Source organism: Vigna radiata, chromosome 9 (assembly GCF_000741045.1).
Source record: "Vigna radiata var. radiata cultivar VC1973A chromosome 9, Vradiata_ver6, whole genome shotgun sequence".
Lineage (NCBI taxonomy): Eukaryota > Viridiplantae > Streptophyta > Magnoliopsida > Fabales > Fabaceae > Vigna > Vigna radiata.
In genome coordinates this window covers 5,247,761-5,271,745 of record NC_028359.1, presented here as the reverse complement: position 1 = coordinate 5,271,745, position 23,985 = coordinate 5,247,761, and the positions used below count along the sequence as shown (strand labels likewise).

The 23,985-nt window shown below is 30.1% G+C and overlaps 3 protein-coding genes and 1 non-coding gene across 4 annotated transcripts; 1 reads left to right on the top strand and 3 right to left on the bottom strand.

Annotated features, from left to right (window-relative positions):
* Nucleotides 1-4,568: 4,568 nt before the first annotated feature.
* On the bottom strand, nucleotides 4,569-6,142 carry LOC106773173 (sufE-like protein 1, chloroplastic/mitochondrial). Its single transcript, XM_014659887.2, has one exon. The coding sequence runs from the start codon at nucleotides 6,022-6,024 to the stop codon at nucleotides 4,978-4,980; it is 1,047 nt and encodes a 348-aa protein (XP_014515373.1). The 5' UTR covers nucleotides 6,025-6,142; the 3' UTR covers nucleotides 4,569-4,977.
* A 699-nt stretch (nucleotides 6,143-6,841) lies between these two features.
* On the bottom strand, nucleotides 6,842-10,033 carry LOC106773181. Its single transcript, XM_014659896.2, has 2 exons — nucleotides 9,378-10,033; nucleotides 6,842-7,545 (listed from the first exon to the last, which is right to left on the bottom strand). Exons 1-2 carry the CDS (start codon nucleotides 9,740-9,742, stop codon nucleotides 7,143-7,145), a joined length of 768 nt encoding a protein of 255 aa, XP_014515382.1. The 5' UTR covers nucleotides 9,743-10,033; the 3' UTR covers nucleotides 6,842-7,142.
* Nucleotides 10,034-15,337: 5,304 nt separating this feature from the next.
* LOC106773175 (protein ABIL1) lies at nucleotides 15,338-20,116 on the top strand. Its single transcript, XM_014659889.2, has 9 exons — nucleotides 15,338-15,658; nucleotides 16,992-17,074; nucleotides 17,757-17,907; nucleotides 18,161-18,260; nucleotides 18,372-18,464; nucleotides 18,586-18,670; nucleotides 18,771-18,823; nucleotides 18,944-19,050; nucleotides 19,597-20,116. The coding sequence occupies exons 1-9, from the start codon at nucleotides 15,560-15,562 to the stop codon at nucleotides 19,753-19,755; spliced, it is 930 nt and encodes a 309-aa protein (XP_014515375.1). The 5' UTR covers nucleotides 15,338-15,559; the 3' UTR covers nucleotides 19,756-20,116.
* Nucleotides 20,117-20,923: 807 nt separating this feature from the next.
* TRNAG-UCC lies at nucleotides 20,924-20,995 on the bottom strand. The gene has a single exon. It is a non-coding gene; the product is annotated as a tRNA-Gly (tRNA).
* Nucleotides 20,996-23,985: the final 2,990 nt, after the last annotated feature.

Sequence of the window (23,985 nt, the reverse complement as noted above, 5' to 3'; positions counted from 1 at the left end):
ATATATATATATATATATATATATATATATATATATATATATATATATATATATATATAAAATCTATACAATAATAATATAATATAATATGATACGTATGGCCTCAAAATAACTTACAATGTTCTCTTAATTATGAAATTGCTTGCTAAATTATTCATTATCACATAATGCTTGCTCCCAACCTCACGTCACTACCCAATTGGTCAGCGAAGAGGGTTCAGATGTCTGAACGCATCAGACTCACCTTCGACGCTAGCACATATGACTAGTCACAACTGACTGGACCAGGTCAGGGCTGCTCTATGATCAGGGATGTGCCAACTCAGGTCTTTAAGTCCCCTCTATCCTACCAACAAAGAAAGACTCTCACCAGTTTTAATTAATTTATTTAAGTAACCTAAACTAGTTTGTTGTGCTCTAAACCTCAAACGCCCAATTTTTATGTTTTATCCCCCTCTCACAATACTCTGAAACAGTATTTGTACACTTATTTAATACCCATATATATACTATTACAGAACCCTTACTCCAGACCTTCCAACAAAATCAATTTCAGCCAACAAACTCATCCCAATCAAATAATAATCAGCACACACCATCTCCAGAGATTAAACTCATTCAAAACAGATTAAATTCATCACATCACAACATGCACAATTTCACAGTTTCAGTTATAACCCCCAATACAATAAAAGTCATAAAACAGTTTTACAAGAGCACACCAATTCAACATTCACATGCATATATTTTTATAAAATAAATTCATACAAAAATAGTTAGCTCACCTTACTTGGATTTCTCAAAGCACAGCTAATTGGAAAATGTCCTAACAGTACCCACACAACAGTGAACTCACAGAACCTACAAATCACCAAAGAGGTGATAAAACACAACCCTTATAACTCAGATAGGCAGGGAATGGAAGGAAAAACGCATGAGGAACATGAAACTAGGAAAGTTGCATGCCCTTGATGCTAGAAATAGTGGAGAAAAGGGGAAAAATGACTCACCAATCGAAAAGAAGAAAATGTTCGGTAGAAAGGAAGCTCTCTACGCAATGAACACTTTCAGAATCAAGTTTGAACGGTTAAATTTTCCAAAAATCTAGAGAGAAGGCAAAGAAGAGTTTAAGGCAAGAGAGTTTTAGTGATAGAGTGACTTATGTGAAAATGATTCAGAATAAGGAGAAACTCCCCTCTCCTAAGGCTTTGTTGACCTTAGTCTTATGGGCCTAGTAGCCTAACTTAAAGCCAAATGGCTTTTAAATAAAAAAAAAATACAAGGCTCTTACACACTATATTACTATGATCATGAAAATATAAATCAAAGATATTACTACCTCCACTTATGGGAATGGATGGGACATGTTTAGTGATTTTTTCATTAAAACTTTATTGTTTTGTTTAGTCACAAGATGACATGAAATAAATTCAAAAGATTTGTGAAACCCTTTTCACAATATTGTTGTTACATAAGCAAATTAATTGTTTAAATATTTCATTTCTTTTTTTTAATAACATCACAAAGACTCGTTAGATTAGATGTAAATATATTTCAACATCTAATATCCAAGATAAGTAATTCTTCTTCGTAATATTAATGATCACAAATTAAAATTTTACCAAGTTTGATATGTTTTGAACTAGTACATAAAAAAATTCTATTTGTATATTTTTATATACAAAATGTAAAATATATATATATATATATATATATATATATATATATATATATATATATAAAAATCAAATAGTTAATGCAAATTATATATCTCTTAATTTAATAGACAATAATCAATTCATAACATAATTTTCTTATTTTGTCATATTTTAGATATCTTATTTTGTAAACCTTGTTTATTTTTAAAACCCTTCAGAAATAAATTATATACTCATATTTATATCGTAAAATCTTATAAACATTTACAACTCTAAATTAAATTTGCTGATAACTTTAATTTATATATATATATATATATATATATATATATATATATATATATATATATATATGGAGAGAGAAAAAGTTTGATGTTGATTTATAGAGAAAGATATTAACACTGAAAAATACACGAGAGTAAATATAATTTGAGAAAAATTTAGGGATGATTGAGTGATGACCTAATTCTCACTCACCACTGCTACGTAAAACAGAACCCTGGACCAGCAAAACCAGCCCAATATATTTTAGGAATTAAAAATTAAAATGAAAAATAAAATAAAATTTGAAAAGTATCCGAGGGCTTGGGTTTCGGACCAAAACACTCACTATAAAATAAGCTACAATGGAACTGTGACTGTTATTAGGAGCAAAATTTAGGGTTGCAGACGCCGCAATCTATTCATCATCGATGTTCTCTGGAATTCTGGTTTTCGGTTGATTTGTCATCTTTTCAATTCGTTTCGCTTAGCAAATACGATGCAATGAAGAGAAACAGGGAAATAATCATCGATTGTGGCTCGTTCCGCAATATGATACGTTTCGCCCTTATGGTTCGTATTCACTGAGCATCATTTCCGCGCTTTATTTGTTTTTTTTTTCCTTTATTAAAGAATTCGTATATTTGCATTGAGAACGGAATCGAAGGTTCCTATGGAGGAAACGCTTTAAGTCGGTGCGTTTTTCTTCAAGTTTGCCTTCGGATATTGAATCCAGATCTCATCTCAACTCCGAAAGTGTTCCCGCATTTCGATTGGATCCACTTCTGATGATGATTTTCTTACATTATTATGTTTTTGTTAGTATTAGGAATGCGAAGGTCCCAGCAGGGGGGCGATTACTCTTGTTATTGAGGCTTCTCTAACAATCAAATTCGATTCCCTTCGCATAGTTATTCGCCGAATCGTAGGATGCCCAAATTTTCTCAATTTTGACGCGTCTTGAACCCTCGGCTATATTTTATATTTTCCTTTAAAATAAATCGTGTGTTTTGCATAAAAAAAAATCCACTTCCTTTTTTTATTAAATAAAATCACCTTGCGGATATCACAGCAAATCAATTTTAACCGAAATCTTCAGATTTTTCATTGTTTTAGAGGTGAATAAGCAATTTGTGTAATAAAAGACTTCTCTTTGGAAAAAACATAGACATTGCTAGCTGAAACTCTGACTAAATTGAATTGGTGTAAATCAGAATCATCAGTCGCTTATGCATAAGACAGAATTCTAGATAATGAGATTTTATAGTTTAAATTCCAAATTATCATTACGGTAAAATAACTAAAATTCAAATCGATAACAACACAATAAGTTCAAAAGCCACATACCATATATGTGTGCGTTGAAATAAATGTAGATCATCAACCAAGCTTTAGTGAGTTAAACCAACGTTTTATAACTATGATCCTATTGATCATCGTTTTTCCATTTTTATAATTACAATGAAATTATTCGAATGATAATGGAATACATTATGATGATGATAATAAATAAAGAAAAGTTAAACTCTTATCCATGGTGATAATTTATGTAGAAATGGTAGTATCTTATTAAATTTAGAAGGTCACAAAACCTCAATTGCAAAATACTAAGTCATTTAAGGAGAAAATTTGTTTGATGATTGATTATCATTAAAAATAATCAATTATTTAATTGAAATTAAATTTTTCATAAGAGATTATGTGACGAGTTTTTCAAAAGAGTTTAGGTAATAATCGATTATTTGATAATCGATTATCAATAACTTGTGACTTCATTGTTTACATTCTTGAGATTTCATTCAAAGGTTCAGTTTTGTGACTATTAAAGAAATTCTGTTTATGAAAATATCTGCTATGGAAAAAAGATTTTTAAAATAGATAGAATGATAACTTTCACCAAATAATTTCTTGAACGATTGAGTATTACTATTATTGCTAAAAGAAACCATTTGTGATTCAAATGAGATGATTCATATGAGATGGTTCATTCCTTAATTTAAAGAAGATATCTTCTATTTCTTGTGCCTTCAAGATAGATGTTTCCTAAATCTTAAACTCTTTCTTATGTGATTGTAAGTTTGGTTTATTTTAATATTTAAATTAATCATTTTTTAGAGAGATTAAAAACTAGACATAAGATATTTTAATCCGAACAAATACAAAGTATCTTTTTTACTCTTCTCTTTTCCTAAACTCTTTAAATGATGAGTTGTTATTATAAAAGAAATGATTTTAATTGAACTTTGATCTTTTGGGAAAACTTCTTAAAAATAAAACTGTTATCAATAAACCAATTCACCACGATTCTCAAACTTACATGTAAGTCACAAATAGCATAACAATCTAATTTTATTTTCTCACTAGCACAAGATACAAACAATATTGATCAGCCAGAGTTAAGCAACTCATTCTAAAATGAAAGAAAAATGCATTTCCAAATGTTAAAAAAAGAACTAACCGAGGCAAAAATACTACATACTACTACCCATTCATCCATGGGATATGAAGAGCATAAAATCAAGAGCTTCAAACTACAAGGATTATAGTTCTGCCCTGAACATGATGGAAAAAATGATATTTTATCAAATGAAATTTATGAAGTCTTACTATATCATGCACATACACACAAAGGGTCTAAATGGTTCGAAATAGTGATTTAATGATCTCATTTTTGTTTTCAATTATAAATTTGCAACTGATAACAGCATAATGGGAAACCATGTGTTGTGACAAAACATTATCCTCTATTCTAGAATGAGAACTGCTACTCATAACGATACAATTAGCCTTCGGTCAGAAAACAAAATGGTGAATAACAGCAGTTACTCAAATTGTGCCTAGAAGCAACATTGTCATCCATCTGTTTATAAATGACAATTGTTACATTATTGGAATGAAAGCCTCAGCTTCAACAAATCTAAATTCATACAATTTCATTCATCAGAGTGTATTTTCAACAAACAAAAATTACCCTTCTGACCAATACAGAGCACCATTCTGGTTCAACAGACAAAACTCATACCTTTCCAAACTCATAAAATGGCAGTCTGATGAACTCTCATCCTTCAACTTCAGCCGGTGTCTTGGCCTCAATCGACAAGGCATGGAGTCCAGTCTCCAACTCCTCTTGCAGAAGGCCATAAATAAGCCTATGCCTCTTAACCAAACTCTTCCCTTCAAACTCCTTAGACACAACTTTAACATTGAAATGCGTTTCTCCATCACTCCCTCTAACCCCAGCATGCCCCGCATGCTGATAAGACACATCGTCAACCTCCAACTCAACAGGCTCAAGCTCCTTCTGCAACTTCTCCCTTATCCTCTTCCCCCTCCCTCCTAATTCCACAACACCCTCAGAATCCAAACCAACATCATCCTCACCAAGTTCAGAACTTTCTCCACCCCTTGAAGAATTCTCAACAATGCTATCAGAGTTCGACTCGGGTGACTTCAATTCAGTGAACTCACCACCCTTTTCAGCTTCCACGTACAGCATAAGCGCCTTTCTCTGCATCAATTTAAGCATGTTCAAGAACCCGTTGTTCCTTGAGGGGGTTAGGCTCTGCTGTAACCCTAACAGCGTGACGAAATCGGGTGTGACCCGAACGATTTCACTGACGGGTCGACCCGAGAGGCCCTGAACGAGCAACGCGGCGAGGCCTTTGGTGAGGACGGAGTCGGAGTCGGCTTCGTAGACGACATGGCCGTTGGGGTCCAGGTAGGCTCGGACCCAGACCTGGGAGACGCAACCTTGGACCTTGTTGTCGTTGGTTTTGAAGTGGGGTTCGAGGGGTTTGAGGTTTTTGCCATAGAAGAGGAGCTGTTCGTATTTGGCCTTGGGTTCGGGGACGGATTGGAAAAGGTGAACGATTTCTTGGAGCTTCGGAGGGAGGTCTTCGATGGGTTGAAGGGATGTGGAAGACGGTGACGGTGACGATGATGATGACGGTGGAGATGATGATGGAAGTCTCTGGAAGGTGATGGATTTAGAGAAGAGGGGTTTTGTTAGAGGAGGAAGGAGAGTTGGGGTTCTGCGGAAGAGGGAGTGAGGGATTCTGGTAGTGAGAAATCGAAAGGAGGATGAGGAAATCGAATTGGTAGCCATGGTTGAAGAAGATAGTTGCAGCTATTGAGAATGTAACCGAGAGACAGAGACAATCATTCATTCATTGGTGTAGGCTTTTCCTGGCCTAAGAATAGTGTAATGCTATTACCACCCCTACGTTACTATTTGGAACTGCCAACCAAAGTGAGAAGTTAGATGAGTCTTGCTAGTTAGTGCTTAAGAAAATTTTAAAAATTATTAAAAATCATAAAAAAAAAGTATGTTAAATAGATTATTGTTATTTTTATAAATCATTTTATAATTTCCATAAAATTTTATATTTACTTTTCATATTTATCATATTAAATATTATAAGTAGTGGTGTTTTGTATTAATAAAGAATAAAAAGTAAATTGTATAAGTCGTTAATTTCTTTTAAAGTCCAAGTAAATTATTTTCATTGGCATATGGGATGTGATTAAGTTAGAAATAATATTTGTCTTATATTAAGGAAAAAAATAGCATTTACCTTATATTTAGTAAAAAGTACCTTCGTCAAAAACATATTTCAGGTATTTAAAAATAACACAACAACAATTTGTTCGGTATGTTAACTTTTTAAAATATATTAACATTGTGCTACATTCTGTTGATTCTTCTTCTGTAAATAAAATGGAAAGCCATAATTTGGAAATTTAAATATTATTTCAGGTGTCAATCGCAATGCCCAAAATAGATTCCAAAATCCTGTGAATTTGTGCCAGATTCATCACCATTTGGCTTTTGCCATGTACAAGTTAAGAACAAGAGCTTAAATTCAATTCCTGATATTTAATTCAATTTAAGCGGAAAAAGATGTGAGAAACAAGGATGAAAATGAATATGAATACAGCATCAGTACACAAATTGCTTATGTGGATCTACAGATGAAGTTAGCCATTAGACACAAGTAGCAATTGCATTATATACAGTGATTTTAAAACTCAACTTGTTACAAATAACAATGACCCTATAACTGCTATCTCCAGTATTGATTACCATAAGACCAAATCAATGGCAAAGTACCTTTTTCTCACAGCTTAATGTGACAAGCAAGATAATAATATCTAACTCCATGTTTTGTTTACCACATAATATGCACAATTTACATCAAAACTTTTTGAAGAACCTGAGCAACATTACGTTCTCTCGGGATGTGAAGATGTTTCAAAATAGGTAGGTCTTGCAGTTGAGGGGCAGCCAATAGATTGAATTAACTCTGCTACACTAAACACTTTGAACCGAGGAGGTGAGTTGGTAGCAATGTTGTCAACCCTGTGTTCAAAAATCTTGCCCTGCTTGTCAAGTTTATACTCAGAGGTTCCATCAAACCTACCACGGCTTTCCCATAGAACTCGTGGGATACCATGAACAGTCCAGCGAACCATGATGACGTTCTCAACAGGCTGCCATACACTAATTATGTCAACCCACAAAGCTTTGAAAAATATCCTGCCATGGAATCGTAGTCCCCAGAAGATAGATTTGTAATTCTCAATTCCAATGAACGTGTTCATTGGATCCTTAAACACAATATCATCCCTGAAAAAGAGGGGACATTTTAGTCTGCATATTTAGCATAACAGAACAAATCATAAATTTGTGTAGACTTCTCATATAGGACCCTCTGATATTCACATTACTGAAAAATCACATTTGATTTCATATATACTGCAGGCGGTGGAAAGAGGTTTATGTTATGCAAGATCCTTTGGATGAGGATGCTAGGCCCAAAAGATTGGTAAAAAGACCAGCTGGATGGTCTGATTTCATTCATCACTAGTATATTTCATTTTAATTATTCTGTTGGTGCAGGTTCTAGAAGAAGATAGTTATGGGTTTTTTGTTAGTGTTACTTGGCCTGTGTGCCACCTGTCATAGGGAATCTTTTGAGGAACTATTTCAATTGCTGTACTGTGCATTGGAAAGGCAGAAAAAAATATTTCATTCTCTTCTCTTAACTTTCTTAGGAGGAAACCTGACCTCGAATTCAGGGTTTTTCTGTTTTCTTAACAGTTTAGGGCTTAACATGTTCAAGGATTGTTAGAAAGAAAAGAAAAAAGTGGCCAAAACAAAGACAAAGACCCTCGAGAAGAACCTTTTGCCTCTACTTCAACCTTCCAAATATAGATTGCTAAAATATGCGTCACCTTGTTCGACCTATTAGGCAGTGAAAAAAGACCAGGCAAGTCGCAACAACTTACTGATTCTGTTTGTGTTCAAATGTCTATGAAAAAATATTGAACACGTATAATGGGCATTATTCATGGTTGAGAATAACCCCCTCATAATTCTATTGATGGATCATATGAAGTAGCCAACCCTTGTAGAATATAAAGTAGAAAAATGGGGATCACAATGGAAATTTCTCTCTAGTTTATTGATTCAATAAAAGAGTATGTGTCTCTTATTGTTCTTCTTTATTACTTTAATAAAGCTAAGGACTTCAATTGAGAGTTGTTTAAACATGTGTAACTACCTTTAGAATAACATAAAGTGACATAAGTCATGAGTAGTTAGTAGAATTAACCAATTACAACTCCAACAGAATTAACCAAACACCAAGCTAAAGGTACCAAAAATAAAACATTTTAGCAGCATTTCATTTTAATAATCAAGAGCAGAAGTACAACAATAAAAACACGCAATCAGTCCCCCAAGCCTCTACGATATCTAATCTTAAAGATTAAGATAGAGAAATCTAAGGCATACAGTGAAAGAGCAGTAACTTATTGTGATAACTGAGGGAAGTAAATCTTAATCATCCAATCTTACGTTAATGATGAACTCACATGACAATTTAGACGTGTCATACAACTTAAACTACATAAAGACAATGTGCTCTGACTTGATAAAAGTCATACCACATAAACTAAAGAGTTTAAGTTCTGTAAAGATTTTTATATTAAGTCATACTAAATATGACTTTTAAAGTGAGAGGTTAATTTTCATCCAAACAGTTAGCCTACAAACAAATCATAGATCATCCAAAGAATGACTTTCAAAAAAAATATTATACCCAACAGACTTTATGTCAATATGTGATTTGATGGATAATATAAAATTATTGACACCATCAGTACATTCTAATTAAATTCTTTAAATTATTATAAAAGAAGTCTATAGTCTTATGATTAATATAAAGTTAGTGCATTCTGATTAATTTATAATTCTAAAGATAGTTTCAACTACTAGTACTATGTATATGAATCTAATAATTGAACAATAGTCCGAGTATGTAAGTGGGGGAAATCATGAACCTTCAACAAAAACCATCACAAAAAGCATCATTAATTTTACACTGTCCTTCTATGCTCCTCTATACTCAACAACCATAGTGGAAAAACAAAAAACAAAGGCAACAAAACCCGAACCTGTAGATGTCAAAGCTAAGTTCCCTGTAGAACAGATCAGGGAAATCCTCCCTCAAAGTTCTAATAGCATATCCCACATTAACATGGTAATTCTGCTTCTCTTCTTCTTCTTTCTCTTTGCTCTGCTTCGACTCTGGCTTCACATGAACCGAAAATTGACCGTACGAATTCACGTTCTCATCCAAACCCAAATCCAGAATTGCAAAATCTTTCAATTTGCAAGCAATTCTCACTCCGCGCGCTGACCCAATCTTTGTGCTCTTTGTGTGGGGTTTGAAGCTGTGGACTTTGCTCAGCCTAGGGTTAGGGTTTGGAGCAATTTGGAGAGCAACAGATATTTCCGGGGAGTGAATTAGAAGGGCCATGAAAATTTTGGATTTTTTTTTCTCCCTCCGAACTTCGAATTCGGGAAAATCTAAAGAGAAAACTTCATTTTTCGGGAAAATCTAAAGAGAAAAATTCATTTTTCGGGAAAATCTAAGGAGAAATTTTCATTTTCCAGGAAAATCCGTGCATGGAAAAATCAGAGAGGAAAGGGGAATATGATGTGGATAATTTGCGTTATTGACTTATTAAAGGAAAAAAAGGTGATTGGCTGGATTTTCTGATTTCTTTACAGTTTTGAAGAGAGAAAAGTATATAAAAAAAGATAGAGATGAACAGAAAAACAAAATGGAGAAAAAGAAATGAGGAGTGATGACAGTGAAATATCACAATAATTAGTGAGAAAAGATTTATGATCATTGGTTTTGGTGACCTTGACTTTAATCCGTGGCATATTCCTTATCTTTTTGTTTCTTTTTCAACTTTTTTTTCTTAATTTTTTAAATTAAAAAATCTATTATAATGTAAGAAAAAAAAACTACTATAATATATGAAAAAACACACTAGCACATTTTATACTGTTAACAAATATTTTAAAAAGTTATATTTTTAGTCATTTAGTTTTTTTTATATTTTATTTATTTATACTTATTTTATTGTTTTATGTATATAAAAATAGCTCTTCTTATTTATTTATTTATTTTATTTTTTAAAATTGAACAGTGATAAAATTTCATATTAATTGACGTTGGATGTTGTTTGAATTTTCTCATTATGACATTAATTTTGTCATTATAACCTTTTTTGTATTTTTTTAGACGTTAAAAGTAAAAAAAAAAATACAAACATCAAAAGTCTTTTTACACTAGTGTATGATTATTGATAAATAAAATATAAAAAGAATTGTAATGAAGTAATTTTATTTTAAAAAATATTTATCCATAAAAAATTATATTTATGATTTTTTATTAAATAATAATACTCGAGAATGAGAGTGTTTCTAATACTGTAAGCATTATTTTGCAAATGTGCAAAACCCTGATTTAGTTTGTGACCCAGTCAATAACTGGATAATTCATTTACTTTTGGTCAGGTAACAATTACACATTTTTAACATGGTAAGAAAAAGACTCTTTTTACAAAATATGGGACAATTATGAACATCTTAAAAAATGTAAGACCACTTTGAACACATCTAATAAAATTAGGGACCAAAATTAGTATTAAGGCTTACATAATTCTATCTTTACACTCATTAAACAAGTATATAAAAAAATTAGACAAATCTAATAATATATATTATATGAGTCTATCTATACACTAATTAGATAAGTATAGCAAAAAACATTAGACAAGTCATTTCATTCATTAATTAAACAAATATAACAAATATTTTTAAATGGATTTCGCAATACACATTATACCATTATGTTCATACACTAATTCAATTAGTATAATAAAATTATTAGACAAGTTTAACAATAAACATTAGACAAATTTTTCTATACACTAATTAGGCAAATATAGCATAAAAAAGTTAGACGTGTTCATTCATTTGCCAATTAAACAAATATAACAAAAAAAAATCAAACAAGTCTATTGATACACTAATTAAACTAGTCAACAATACACATTAAACGAGTTTGCTCATATAATCAGTAAACATGTATAAAAAAAACATTAAACGAAATATTTCATATTACACAAGTTTTGGAATACTCATTAAAGGAGTTTGTTCAAACATTGATTAGACGAGTCTACTAGCAACATACAATGGTAAGATGACCTTATCAATATACATTAGACAATTTTATTTATATAAAAATTAGACAGGTTTGTTCATACAATAATTAAATGAGTTTAGCAATTCACATTAGACAAGTTTATCAATGCACTAATTATACAAATATTTTGTGCATAAATAAACAAATATTTTCATGCATTAAGTGGATCAGTATGAGAATACACATTAAGGGAGTTTATCCATACACTAAATAAAAGAGTATTGCAACATACATTAGATGTGTTTGTTTATACATTAATTAAATGAATCTAACAATATACATTAGACAAGCACTGGTGCAAAAACAAAAACAGCGTATAACGTCACGCATCTAACGTCGAACCACTCAATAGTCAACGTTAAAAATGACCGGTGGCATTTTTGTAAAATATGCAATTATTAAACGTTGTTTAGAATTGTAATTCGACATAAAAAGATATAAAACGTCGAATGCCCCAGCATTACACGTTAAAAGGTTAGTGAATTCAAAAAAAATTTAAGTGAGAGATTGAAAAATTCATTCACTTAATCTTTCTTTCATTTGATACAAATACATGTTAATTAACTATTTTAGGTATGATTTTCGTTTGTTTTCACCGATTATTTTCGTGTTCTTGTCCTTCATAAGAGCATTTTGCTTTCTCACTCATTGGTGACAACACTTTATTTCGATGAACCCACCTTTTAAATGTTAGTTTTTGTTTTTGTTTTCGTTTTGAAGAACTTATTTGTTTATAACTTGTTTGTTATTTTTTTTGTTGAACTTGTTTGTTGTTGTTGTTATTTGGTTGAACTTGTTTGTTGTTATTGTTTGATTGAACTTCTTTATTGTTTGTTATTATTCTTTGATTGATCCTATACTATTGTTCATTCATAGTTCATGCTTTATAAAATACCAAAAACTGAAATTTGTTGTTTTTTCTATTTTTCAGGTCTCGTAGAGTTGTAAAAAAGGATCACAGTTAATTAAAAATATAAAAAAAATTGATTAATGTCATATATTGACAAAATTCGACGTTAAATTAACGTCATATATTGACAAAATTTAACGTCTCCTGCTATAACGTCCTTCTCGAATTCGACGTGAAAGGCCAAAAATATTCGATGTGTTGTACGCTGTTTTTGTATTAGTGAAGTCTGTTTATAAACATATATACAAATTTATTAATACACGTTAGACAAATTTATTCATTCTTCGATTATATGTGTCTCTTGCAATACATATCAGATGAGTCTATTAATACACATTACACAGAGTCTATATAACACACATTAGATGATTATAGCAATACATGTTAGATGAGTATACCCATATACTGATTAGACAAGCCTACATTAAATATTAAACAAATATATCGACAAATTATACGAGTCTAACCATACACATTAGACTAATATATTCATACAATGACTTGTATTTATAACAACTATACTAAACATATTTTTGGATAATCTGTTTTTTGTATTTTTAAAGAATTCAGTCTACATTTTTTAACATGTTATATTCTTTTATTTTTCACAAAATTTACTATTTACATTTCTACACACAACATATATTGACTTCCTATAATTATAAATAATTTTTTTTACGTTAATTCTATTTAAAATTTAATAATAAACTTAAAATTATTATTATTATTTTTTCAACCTTTAAATATCTTTTAATATAATATATATTTAAATATTTTTTAATATGTTATATTTATTACTATAATAAATTGTAGTTAAATTCCTGTCTTCTTTACATCAATAATTTAAGGCATTTCATTAATAATAATTTGGGCAATTTTGTGGAAGGTGAATAGTAATTAATCCTTGGCTTTCAAGGAATTTTGGAAGAAAACATTTATCTCCTACAAATGACTGATAAATCTGAATTATTCTTAGCTTTCAATCATAATTGTAACAACATTAGGTGATTATAGTAAGTATACCTTTTTTTAAAGTTGAATAAAATTACTTTAAAAGTATTAATATCTAAATAATTAAAATATGTATCCAACTCAGGGATTTGATTTTAGATTGAAACGTGCGCGTAATGAGAAAAAAAAAGTAAGTGTAGAAAAGATTGATCATGTGGAGTATATGATATTTGGGAATGAGAAATGATTTTTTACACACCTAAATTTTTTATATTTATTTGACATTATCCTTACTTACTTTTTGGACAATGGTACAATGGCACGCCTACATGACAAAAACATTCAAATGATACATTATTTTTCACCTTTTTCTTCCAAAATTACTCTTTTATCTTCAATAAATGTTAAAAAGGAGTGAAACTCACCGTGTCAAATGAATGTTTTTTCAAAAGTGTGTGTCAAAATATCTTTATTCTTACTTTTTACTCTCTTCTTTCTTGAAAAACTACAAAACTTTATAATTTTTGAATCATTTTACACTTGTATTATGTGTCAAATGAATGTAAAAGTATGTCATGATATTATTACTCTGGGGAATACGTGAATTTCTTGCATCATTATTTTAAATAAATATAGAAATTCAACAATTTAATTATAATATACACGCATATCTTATTTCAATTAAATTGTGAATTTCTTGTATCATTATTTTAAATAAATATAGAAGTTCAACAATTAAATTTTTTATATTCATTTAGTATTATTTTTTATTATTATTTTAAAATATATAAAAATTTATTTTTTATGACTGTTTTATCTCGTATTGTATGATAAATAAATGTGAAAGTCCTCTGTCATCATTTTTAATTATTATTATTCTTGTGGAAGCTTTTTTCCTCTCAGTATCTCAACAAACATTCTTACACAAACTTTGAAACGTGGTTTTGTTTCCGTGCACTGTATTGGGTTGTTTTGGATTTGGTTGCGTAGTGATGATGAATTAGGTAACTATGCGTCCCTAACAAATGAAAAAGAAAGATGACCTAAATTTAGTTGGTAACAAATCCTTGTCTTATTTTTAAACACACAAAAATTGTGTTCTATAATTAAATATTTACAAATTACTTGAATATTAATTCAGTAAATATAAAATAGAAATTACTCGAATTAATTTCCAGTTATACATAAATTATTTGTCAATGGCAATGACAAACTGATACCATTTGAACTACTAGAATTAGGATAAAGAGAAGTTCACACATGGGACTTATGATGTTTCTCTTTGCCTTTTGAAGATCAAAGTGAGAAAGCTTTTTAATTTTGTTTTGTTTTCCCTTTACATTATTCCTCAACACACTTTCTATCTTATCTCTTCCTACCAACACACTTCTATCTTTTTGGGCTCCTTTTCTAAAAATATTATGTTTATTATTGTGGTACAACTCTATTTTAAAATCATAACAATGATTTTTGTTTATTAGCTATACAACATATTAATAATAAATGTAGATAAAAGAAAAATGTGTGCATATTATCAATCTATTTTTCTTCCTTGAATCGGCTCATTTAAAACAAAACAACGTTTTTAATTACAATTTCAATTTCAGACCAAAATGGAGCCAAAGATAATTTGTTAGGTACTATTGTTAGGTGGTGGATGCAACTAGCAAGTTGCAACAACCACGTTCATTTAAATAACAAAAAAATTATTATTTACTTAATGAAATTACTCATACGTTTAAATATAAAATTTGTTTAAGTTTTAAAAATATTTTAAATTAAAATTAATAAAAAGTATAAGAAAAAAAAGATAATTAATTAGATGGTCAATTACTTTAAGACGCATGAGGCTAGCGGGTCTGAAAGGTCAACTGAGGGAGCGAGGGTAGCGGTGTCTTTTCACGTTGAAAGATTAATGGAGTGAAGTGGAAGTTGGCGTCAACTAACAACCCTGCCACGTGGCACTGCATTAAATATCCCTTTCGCTTAACTCCAAAAAGCTCCCACACACATCACACACCACCACCTCACAACAACTCCTTTTCCTCTCTCTTTCTTCTAGTTTTCCTTTCTCTCTCTTCAGTTCCCAATTCATTATACACTAATCAGAGCACCGTTCACCAATGGCGTTTCGGCTGCATTCTTAGTTTCTCATTTTCCTTTTTGCAATTTCATTCGTCCCGTGCGTGCGTTTGTTCGGTTCCGTTGCAGCAATGGAGTTTGAGCGCCCAACCGCCGCACAGCTCAACTCCGCCATGACTTACGACGAGGCCTCCATGGAGCGCAGCAAGAGCTTCGTCAACGCCTTGCAGGTTTCCTCTCTCTTATCTTTTCTCTTTTCTTTGCCGTGCTTCTTTTAATTTCAGATCTATATCTGTTTGGTTGACTTTGTTTCCTGCGTCCGGTTTCCTTCTCAATTAGGTTTATTTTTGTGATTCTGGTTTAGCTAACGCAGGAAAAATCGGTCGCCGTGAGTGTCAATTGCTAATTCAGTAGTTATAAAAACTTGTTGGGAGTTAGCGTTATCGAGTCAGTGATGCTTGACAATGACATAAGAATAAGGATTCTTTTGTGTTGTGTGACAACCAGGGGATGAAACTATTAATAAAAAAATTTAGATGCTGTTGCAGAGAAAAGCTATTATGTCGGCTTGAAATTTGTTTTAGCTTTTTAGTTAAAAGTAAAGCCACTGGGGCCAATGGCGGAGCTAGATGGTTTTAATTTGGCTGGCCAGATAGATAAAACACTGTTGAGGAAGGACTTATTCCGTTACAAATGCTATACCCCATCTGATTTTTTATGTTGTCCGGTTTTTGGATAAATTTTGTTTTTATTTACGGTCCTTTAATTAATTACTCTTTTACCAATTATACCCTTCTGTTTCTTAATTTTTAATTAATTTACTCAAGAATTTATTGTAAGATGGGAAGAGTAAGGAGTAAAACAGGAAACTCCACTATTTTATTGAAGTAAAAAAAAATAATGTATTTCTCGGTTTTTAGAAAACAATCTTAAAATCAGATAAAATCTTAAAATCCTCTTAATTAGCCTCTGTTTCCCTTAGAGCATCTCCATTGCACGATATATAATTTGAAAATTTTCAGAGGTAGACTTTGATAAAAAATAATGATTTTGTAGGATGTGAAGGTAACTTTACATGGAGTTTCTATATTTGAATAAAGCAGGATGTTTTGATTGGTGAGCTGAGTGGAAGAGAGTTTAAAATAATTTAATCAGTTTAGTTCATGGTGAAGAAAGAAAACGAGAAATTGAGTTCCAGGAAGAGGGAAAGCTGATGGAAGGATTTGACTGTAGCAATTAAAAATGTAAGAGATTTAGTGTCTTCCCATTACAGTTTTAGAGAAGCTATGATATTCTTACGCGTTTTACTTTAAATGTTGAATAAAAGAGATGGCTTGAACTAAAGCCAATGGGTCAAGTCTAAAAGTGGTTAGTTGTAGATCTGAATGGTACCACTTTATGCGGTTAATTAAGTTAAGGTCTGGCGAATACTTATCACTTTTTTAGATTAACATAGCCGAGGATCTTCTAGTGGAATGCTTGATTAGTTTCTCTTTAGTTGTTGTGGTTATTGTTTTAACATGCATAAATACTGATATAATCTTCATATTGTTATCATTTCAGGAACTTAAGAACCTAAGGCCTCAACTGTATTCTGCTGCAGAATACTGTGAAAAATCTTATCTCCATAGTGAACAGAAACAAATGTAAGGATTTTTTTTGTGAATTAGTTATTTTATTCAATTGTTGTGTTGGCCTCCTTACCACATTTCTCTTTAGCCGGTTTTCTGTGTGTGGTGATGGACTTTTCTTCTAATTGATTCTTTCGAGAAATACAGATGTTATGAATTCATTTCTTTATATCCTGCTTGGGTGTTTTAATTTTTGTCTAGCACATATATATCCCATCAAATGTTACATGTATTTTGTTGGATAAAGAGAATTAATGAATTTGAACTTGTTTCTTTTCATTTCACTATGATGATTTGTAATTACAAACTTTGGATGGTCTGGAAAGTGGAAAATAAAGAACATTAACTAATTTTTTAATCGTTTTATTGGGTCTCTTAACCTGACCGTTTGAAAAGTTTTCCCATTATATGTTTGCGGATGTGCAAGCAGAAACTTCATTATAACACATGGTCATGTTTCAACCATGAAATTGGGAACAATGAATGTTATAATTATCCTGAAAAAGGATTCTTGATTTTATGTCCTTAAAATGATTTTCTTAGTTGTTCATTTAACTGTTTCTAGGAGTTTCAATGGGGAGAGTTCTTTTAATATTAAGCTCCATCCATATTTTCCCTCTGATACAAATGAATGTCACTGTCACCATTTCCTTTCCTTTCCCATATTTTCCTTATGTTATTAATATTTATGCATTAGGGTTCTTGACAACCTGAAAGATTATGCTGTAAGAGCCCTTGTGAATGCTGTTGATCATCTAGGAACGGTTGCATACAAGTTAACTGACCTTCTTGAGCAGCAAACATTAGATGTCTCAACCATGGATTTGAAGGTCGCTACCATAAATCAGGTAATTACAATTTTTTTGAGATACTGTGCTTTAGAGAAAAGGAAATAAGCGCCCCTGGAACATTCGTTAAGGAAACAAAGTATTTCAGTTTTTAGTTAGAAAAAAAAACATGTATTTCAAAGAAAACATAGAAGTTCTTTAATGCTTCCCTTTATGAGTACTTCAAAGCATTTAAAAAAGTAAATTGAGCAATACCCTTTGTTATAACAGACAAATCAACTGGAATTGAAATAACATGTTTGCTTACTAGCAGAAACTTCTTACCTGCCAAATCTACACTGATAAAGAAGGTCTTCGGCAGCAACAACTGTTGGCTTTCATTCCTAGACATCATAAGCACTACATTTTGCCAAGTATGCCTCACTGCTTTAATGATCATCTGGAAGTGTAATTGTTGGAACTAAAGAACAGTAGCTTTAGCTTTTACTAACGGTTCTATATGTTCGTTTAACCTTGCAAGCTAGATTCTATCAATAAAAAGGTGCATTTCAGTCCACACATCCAGATTGATGCAAGACAGAATCTATTTCAAACCAGAACCCGTTTACAATCTTCAGGTGTGTTCTGGTGAAAGTGTTGTTCCTTCTAGAATTTTTGCCGTTATTTTATGCATGTTCTGTATTTTTCTGGAAGTGAAATTTATATCATTAATCCTAACATATATAGTTCTAAATCTAGGTACCCCTGCACCGAAAACTCTTTCATGGCATTTAGCATCAGAGACAAAGTCTACCTTAAAAGGGTCTGCTCATGCCTCCCCAAAGTAAGTTTTGGAATTTAGTATTATGAGACTACCAAACTGCTGCTTTTTGTGTTTTCTACACTCTGTAGATGCCATTATCATATTGAACCTACTTTTGTAGCATCGAGAACCCAAAGTTTTCTGCCAAGGCTTCTGGAGTCTTCCATCTTTTAGGTTTGTGATATAATTGTATCCCTTTTATTATGTAATAATTAAATTCAGTTCGATTAAAAAATGGTGGTTTCTTAATGTAGAAGTCATAGATACTTATACTTCACTGTTATGTGCCTGTAGATAATGAAGAGAACACCTGGATGAAATCCTCACCTGCACAAACTCACTTTCCAAATGGAGTTCCTCCATCTAGTACACCTATTCATACTTTAGGTGGTACGCGCAAGGTAATTTTATATTCATCAAAATTGCAAATGCCCGGTGAAGCCATACTTGATTGTCAACTTGTGCTTCATATACGTTTGTTTTATTAAATAGTTGGAAGTATTATAAAGCCCGTTTGTTAATCTTTAAATGAAATTTTTCGCCTAGCACATGAGTTAAAATGAAAAGAGCTGTTAAATTGTTATGAATATCACCAAATAATATGCTGGGGAATTTTTCAGTAATCTCGATTTGTACAGCGACTCATTTCGGTAGCTATATGAATATGAACACATGTGCAGTATAAGTTTACATTTCTGGGATAGGACAAAGAATTAATGTTCAATTTCTGTGTGTTGGAAAGCCACCTTAAAGGATGTGATCAGAAAACATAGGTTACATCTAATAACTAAACTAAACTTCTGATGGAGATTTATTCGACAGAATGAAGTTTTACGAAGTCAATGTTAAGGATTTGGATCAGTTTTTGTTTAGTTTTCTAGATTAGCATTAACTAATATTCAGTCTTGGCGGGTTTGTGAATTTTCTATAAAATTGTGATTGTGCAGGATGCATTGGAGGGTTCCAAACCGTTGACAGCATTCAGGTCATTTGACAACCCAAATCGGCGCGAGGTTGTCCAAGTCCCTACTCGAAGCAAGAGTGTGCTATCAGCTTTCTTTGCTAAGCAGAAAACACCAAAGTTGAAGGCCGGTTCTTTCGTATGAGTACACTCAGAATTAATTAGTCTCTCATTCAAACCTTTGAATAATGATCCTGTCAGTAGCCGCTTCCCTTTCAATCATAAAGGCCAGGATCTTGGTCTTCTACTCGCTCGCTCTTACTCTTCTCAATTCTCATCTATAGTGTTCAGGCATCTCTAAAATGTATATTTGTGGCATGCTATGCAAAAAAACAAAACAAAAATATTACAATTTTTGTTCTTCGAGTTTTGATGTATCACCAAAATTTTCAAGATAGGGTCTTGTTCCGATGTATTATACTAATCAGACTATCAGTAAGGGTGTGGAATTTTTTTTTAATCAAACCGTTCTAAAATCATACGGGATCTTTTTTTCTTTTTTATAATACCTCCATTTATATATATATATGTGTGTGTGTGTGTTTGTATATACCGATTGTGAGTATTAACTTTTGTCAGGGGATTTGTATATACCGATTGTATAAGATTTAAAGTTGAAATGCTGATTAAGGGGATTTGGTTTAGTATTGTTCAAATTATTGACCTCTTGGTTGACTATTTGGTTCTTTGAAAAAATTGAGCTTTATATAAGTATTACATAAACAATAAGATAATGATATTTAGACAACATTTTTTTGACAATATTGATTATGTGTCAATCTGTGATTGGTCAAAAAAATGTTGTCTAAATATCATTATTCTAAACAATAATTAGATATAAAAACAGTTTCATTTGACTAAATTGTTTTTATAAAATGATTTAGTTAATTTTTTAAAAATTCAAATCTAGTAAATTTTTTTATTTTATTTTATTTTTTCACTTTGTTATATTTTCTTCATAGAATTGGACATAGACTAATTTTCTTGAAATTGTTACTAATCTGATAAATTTTTATATATGACGACTTCAATTGAAAAGGTTAAAAAGCTGTATATACGAAAATTAACTATATAATGCATTAACAATTAATAAAAAAATTGAAAGATGTTTAATATTTGGTCGTAAGCGTTGAATAAAAGAGCAATAAAGAATTGAAATTGTGACTTGTCATAAGGATAAAATGAAACATTTTTATGGTTAGGAAGAGTTTGGAATTTTTAGCTGGCTTTGAGCATTCAACAGCTGGCTCCTTAGGCCTAAACCCTAACGTTAGAATTTCATCTAATCCAAAACTAAAATAAATAAACGAAAATGCGTTTGCCGGGAGTCGAATCCGGGTCTATTGCTTGGAAGGCAATTATCCTAACCGTTGGACTACAAACGCTTGAGATGGAGGTCATCTAAATCTTTATTTATTTCACTCATCATTTCCGCAGGTCATGAAGAAAATTACTAAATTGGGGTGATTTGGTCAAATGATGTGTTGATCCGTGTGGAAGTACCACAAATTTATCTCTTCAACTTACTAATATTAATGACAACTTTATCTCTGTATAGGTGTTAGAAAAAGAAAATATAGTAATTGGTAAATTATAATTTTAGTGGTTCTTTAATTTTATCCTTTTTTTTTTAATTTTAGTCTTTCCATTTAAAAAATTAGCAATTTTATCTTACAATCAAATTTTCATATGTTTTTTTATGATTAATTAATTATAATTTTTTGTGGTACGTCAAATGGGTATAACGGATATACAACTCAATTGGGAAAAAACTAGATAAAACATGTTAACAAAATAAAAAATATATCAAAATACATATTTCCTTAAATACGATAATTAAATCCTGGAGTATAAAATAATCAAGATTGCAAATTAAGAATTAAATGAATATTACAATTTTAATTTAGTCATGATTATATATAAAATATTATTATTGTTTTAAAAAAAAGTTAAATTTTAATTTAAAATGAACAAAAATAGTTTCTTCCCCTAAACTTAGGTATGATTGAGATTATTATATCCAATAAATCCAATGCTAATCTCTTAACATTTAAACTAACATAATACTCTTATCTTCGTAAGGGTTTGGTGTTTCTTCATAAAAAATAAATAATGTAATACATATTTATATCAAAAACATCTCTATATGTTTTATAAATGTTAATGTTATCCTTTTGAACAATCTAGATAGGTATTTTGTAACCAATTTGTGACTACATAAAATTGATCAGTCAAGTTTAAAACTATATAATATTTCACATGACTTTAGAATAATATACAAGTTAGTCTTGGAAACAATAAATATTATTTTGATATAGTCTAATTTGAATAATAAAAAAGATATTAGAGACATAATTATCAAAATTGTATATGTTAAAGTTGCTAAATCTTTTTTGTATTTGAATTATGGTGATATCACTAAGATAATGAAGATGAAGATCAGTGTATGTGAATCAATTATCAAATAATTCATAAAAATAACTAATTAATGAAGAAGGACATTAAGTTTAATGAATTTAAATTTATTTTTTATTCTCATAAATATGATACATAGATTCAAAGATTCATAATGAAAATATGTTTCATATTATAGAGTATTACACATATTTAACAATTATTAAATTTTTTCTAACATATTTTCAATATATTTATTATGTTAAAGAATATCTTATATTTAAAGTATTATTTCTTTTATATATTAATTCTAATTGCTTAGTCATATAATAAAGTTAGCTTAGATAAATATCTATAGTTTTATTTCTTAATGTTATTTAAAAGTAATATATTTTTATTAATAATAAAATATAAAAACAACCGTGACAAAATAATTTTGTCTTAAAAACTTTATCAATAAAAAAACATATTTATCATTTTTATATTAAATAATAATATAAATATATTTATTATTAAATATTATTTATCTTTTAAGATAAAAATTAAATTGATTTTATCTAATAAAAACTAACATTAATAATATGGAATAAAACTATGTATACAATTTTAAATAATTATATTTAAAATAGAATAAATTAAAATATTATATTTAATAATTTATTTTAAAGGTTGAAAAACATATATTTGCAATAAAAAAGTTATACTTTTAATATTTTTGTTTTTGTTTTATTTAATAGATCATTTCAAAAGTTTAAAAAATATATTTGTAATAAAAATATTATATTTAATATTGTAAATTTTGTTTTACATTTTTAATTCATCTTTTACTATTTTCAACTTCAAAATATAACAATTTATAATTTTAGTAAGATTAAAGTAAAAGATAAAAGCTAATAAATTAATTGTTTTAAAATATATAACGAATTTATTTATATTGTCAATTAATGAATATAATAAAAAAACATTAAATAAGTCTGTCCATATATTAATTAGAGGAGTATAAATAAAAATTAACAAGTTATTCAATTCATTGATTAAACAAATATAATAAAAATAATCAAATGATTCATTGATACACTTATTAAACAAGTATACCAATACACATCAATCAAGTTTTTCCATATAATTAGTAGACAAGTATAGCAAAAACTAGAACTGTCAAAATGGATTACAACACGCGGGCCAACTCAACCCACTACGGGTTCAGGCCAGGTTGGGTTGAAAAAAAAAATGCATTCTTTTAGGGCCAATTTTCAACCTGGCTCATTTAAACCCGCCTCATCCGTGTTGAACTCATGGTGAGTCGGGTTGACTCACTAACCCACCTTATTTTATTTTTATTAATTTATTATCTTACAAAACCCTAAAAAATACCATCCAATTCATTATACATGGATTGTATTGTATTTTTTATTATTATTATTTTGAATTGTCTTGAGTTTAATATCATTTTGGGAGTGAAATTTATTTAGATTTGAATTACAAAAAGTTAGTAAATTTTTTATTTAAAAAAATTGTAGTTAAGTGAGCTAGTGAGCCAACCCATGGTGGATTGAGCCAAGTTTAAACTTTTCTGGCTCACCAATAAATGGGTCGGGTTAAGTTGACTCACTAAGTGACCAACCCATGGTAGGCCGGACCGGATTGCCCGTTTTGACAACACTAGCAAAAACCATTAAAAAGACATTTCATACATTGACTATACGAGTCTAAGAATACTTAAAGAGAAGTCTATCAACATATCCCTCTCATGTTTAATAATACACATTAGGCCAATTTATCCATACACTGATTTATATTTATAACGAATATAGTCAGCATAATCTATTATTTATATTTTTAAAGAGTTTAATTTATATTTTTTTACATGTTATATTTTTTGTTTTTCCACAAAATTTGGTCTTTATATTTTTATATATAATAATTATTTAAATTTATAAATAATTTTTCACATCGATTTTATTTAAAATTTAATTATAAA

Excerpts from the sequence above, each read along its gene's own strand:
- LOC106773173 (XM_014659887.2), bottom strand. The coding sequence starts at position 6,024 with ATGGCTACCAATTCGATTTCCTCATCCTCCTTTCGATTTCTCACTACC.
- LOC106773181 (XM_014659896.2), bottom strand. The coding sequence starts at position 9,742 with ATGGCCCTTCTAATTCACTCCCCGGAAATATCTGTTGCTCTCCAAATT. Across the intron at positions 7,546-9,377 it reads CTTAGCTTTGACATCTACAG|GGATGATATTGTGTTTAAGG; the intron begins GTTCGGGTTTTG and ends CCTCTTTTTCAG.
- LOC106773175 (XM_014659889.2), top strand. The coding sequence starts at position 15,560 with ATGGAGTTTGAGCGCCCAACCGCCGCACAGCTCAACTCCGCCATGACT. Across the intron at positions 18,465-18,585 it reads AACCCGTTTACAATCTTCAG|GTACCCCTGCACCGAAAACT; the intron begins GTGTGTTCTGGT and ends TTCTAAATCTAG. Across the intron at positions 18,671-18,770 it reads TCTGCTCATGCCTCCCCAAA|CATCGAGAACCCAAAGTTTT; the intron begins GTAAGTTTTGGA and ends CTACTTTTGTAG.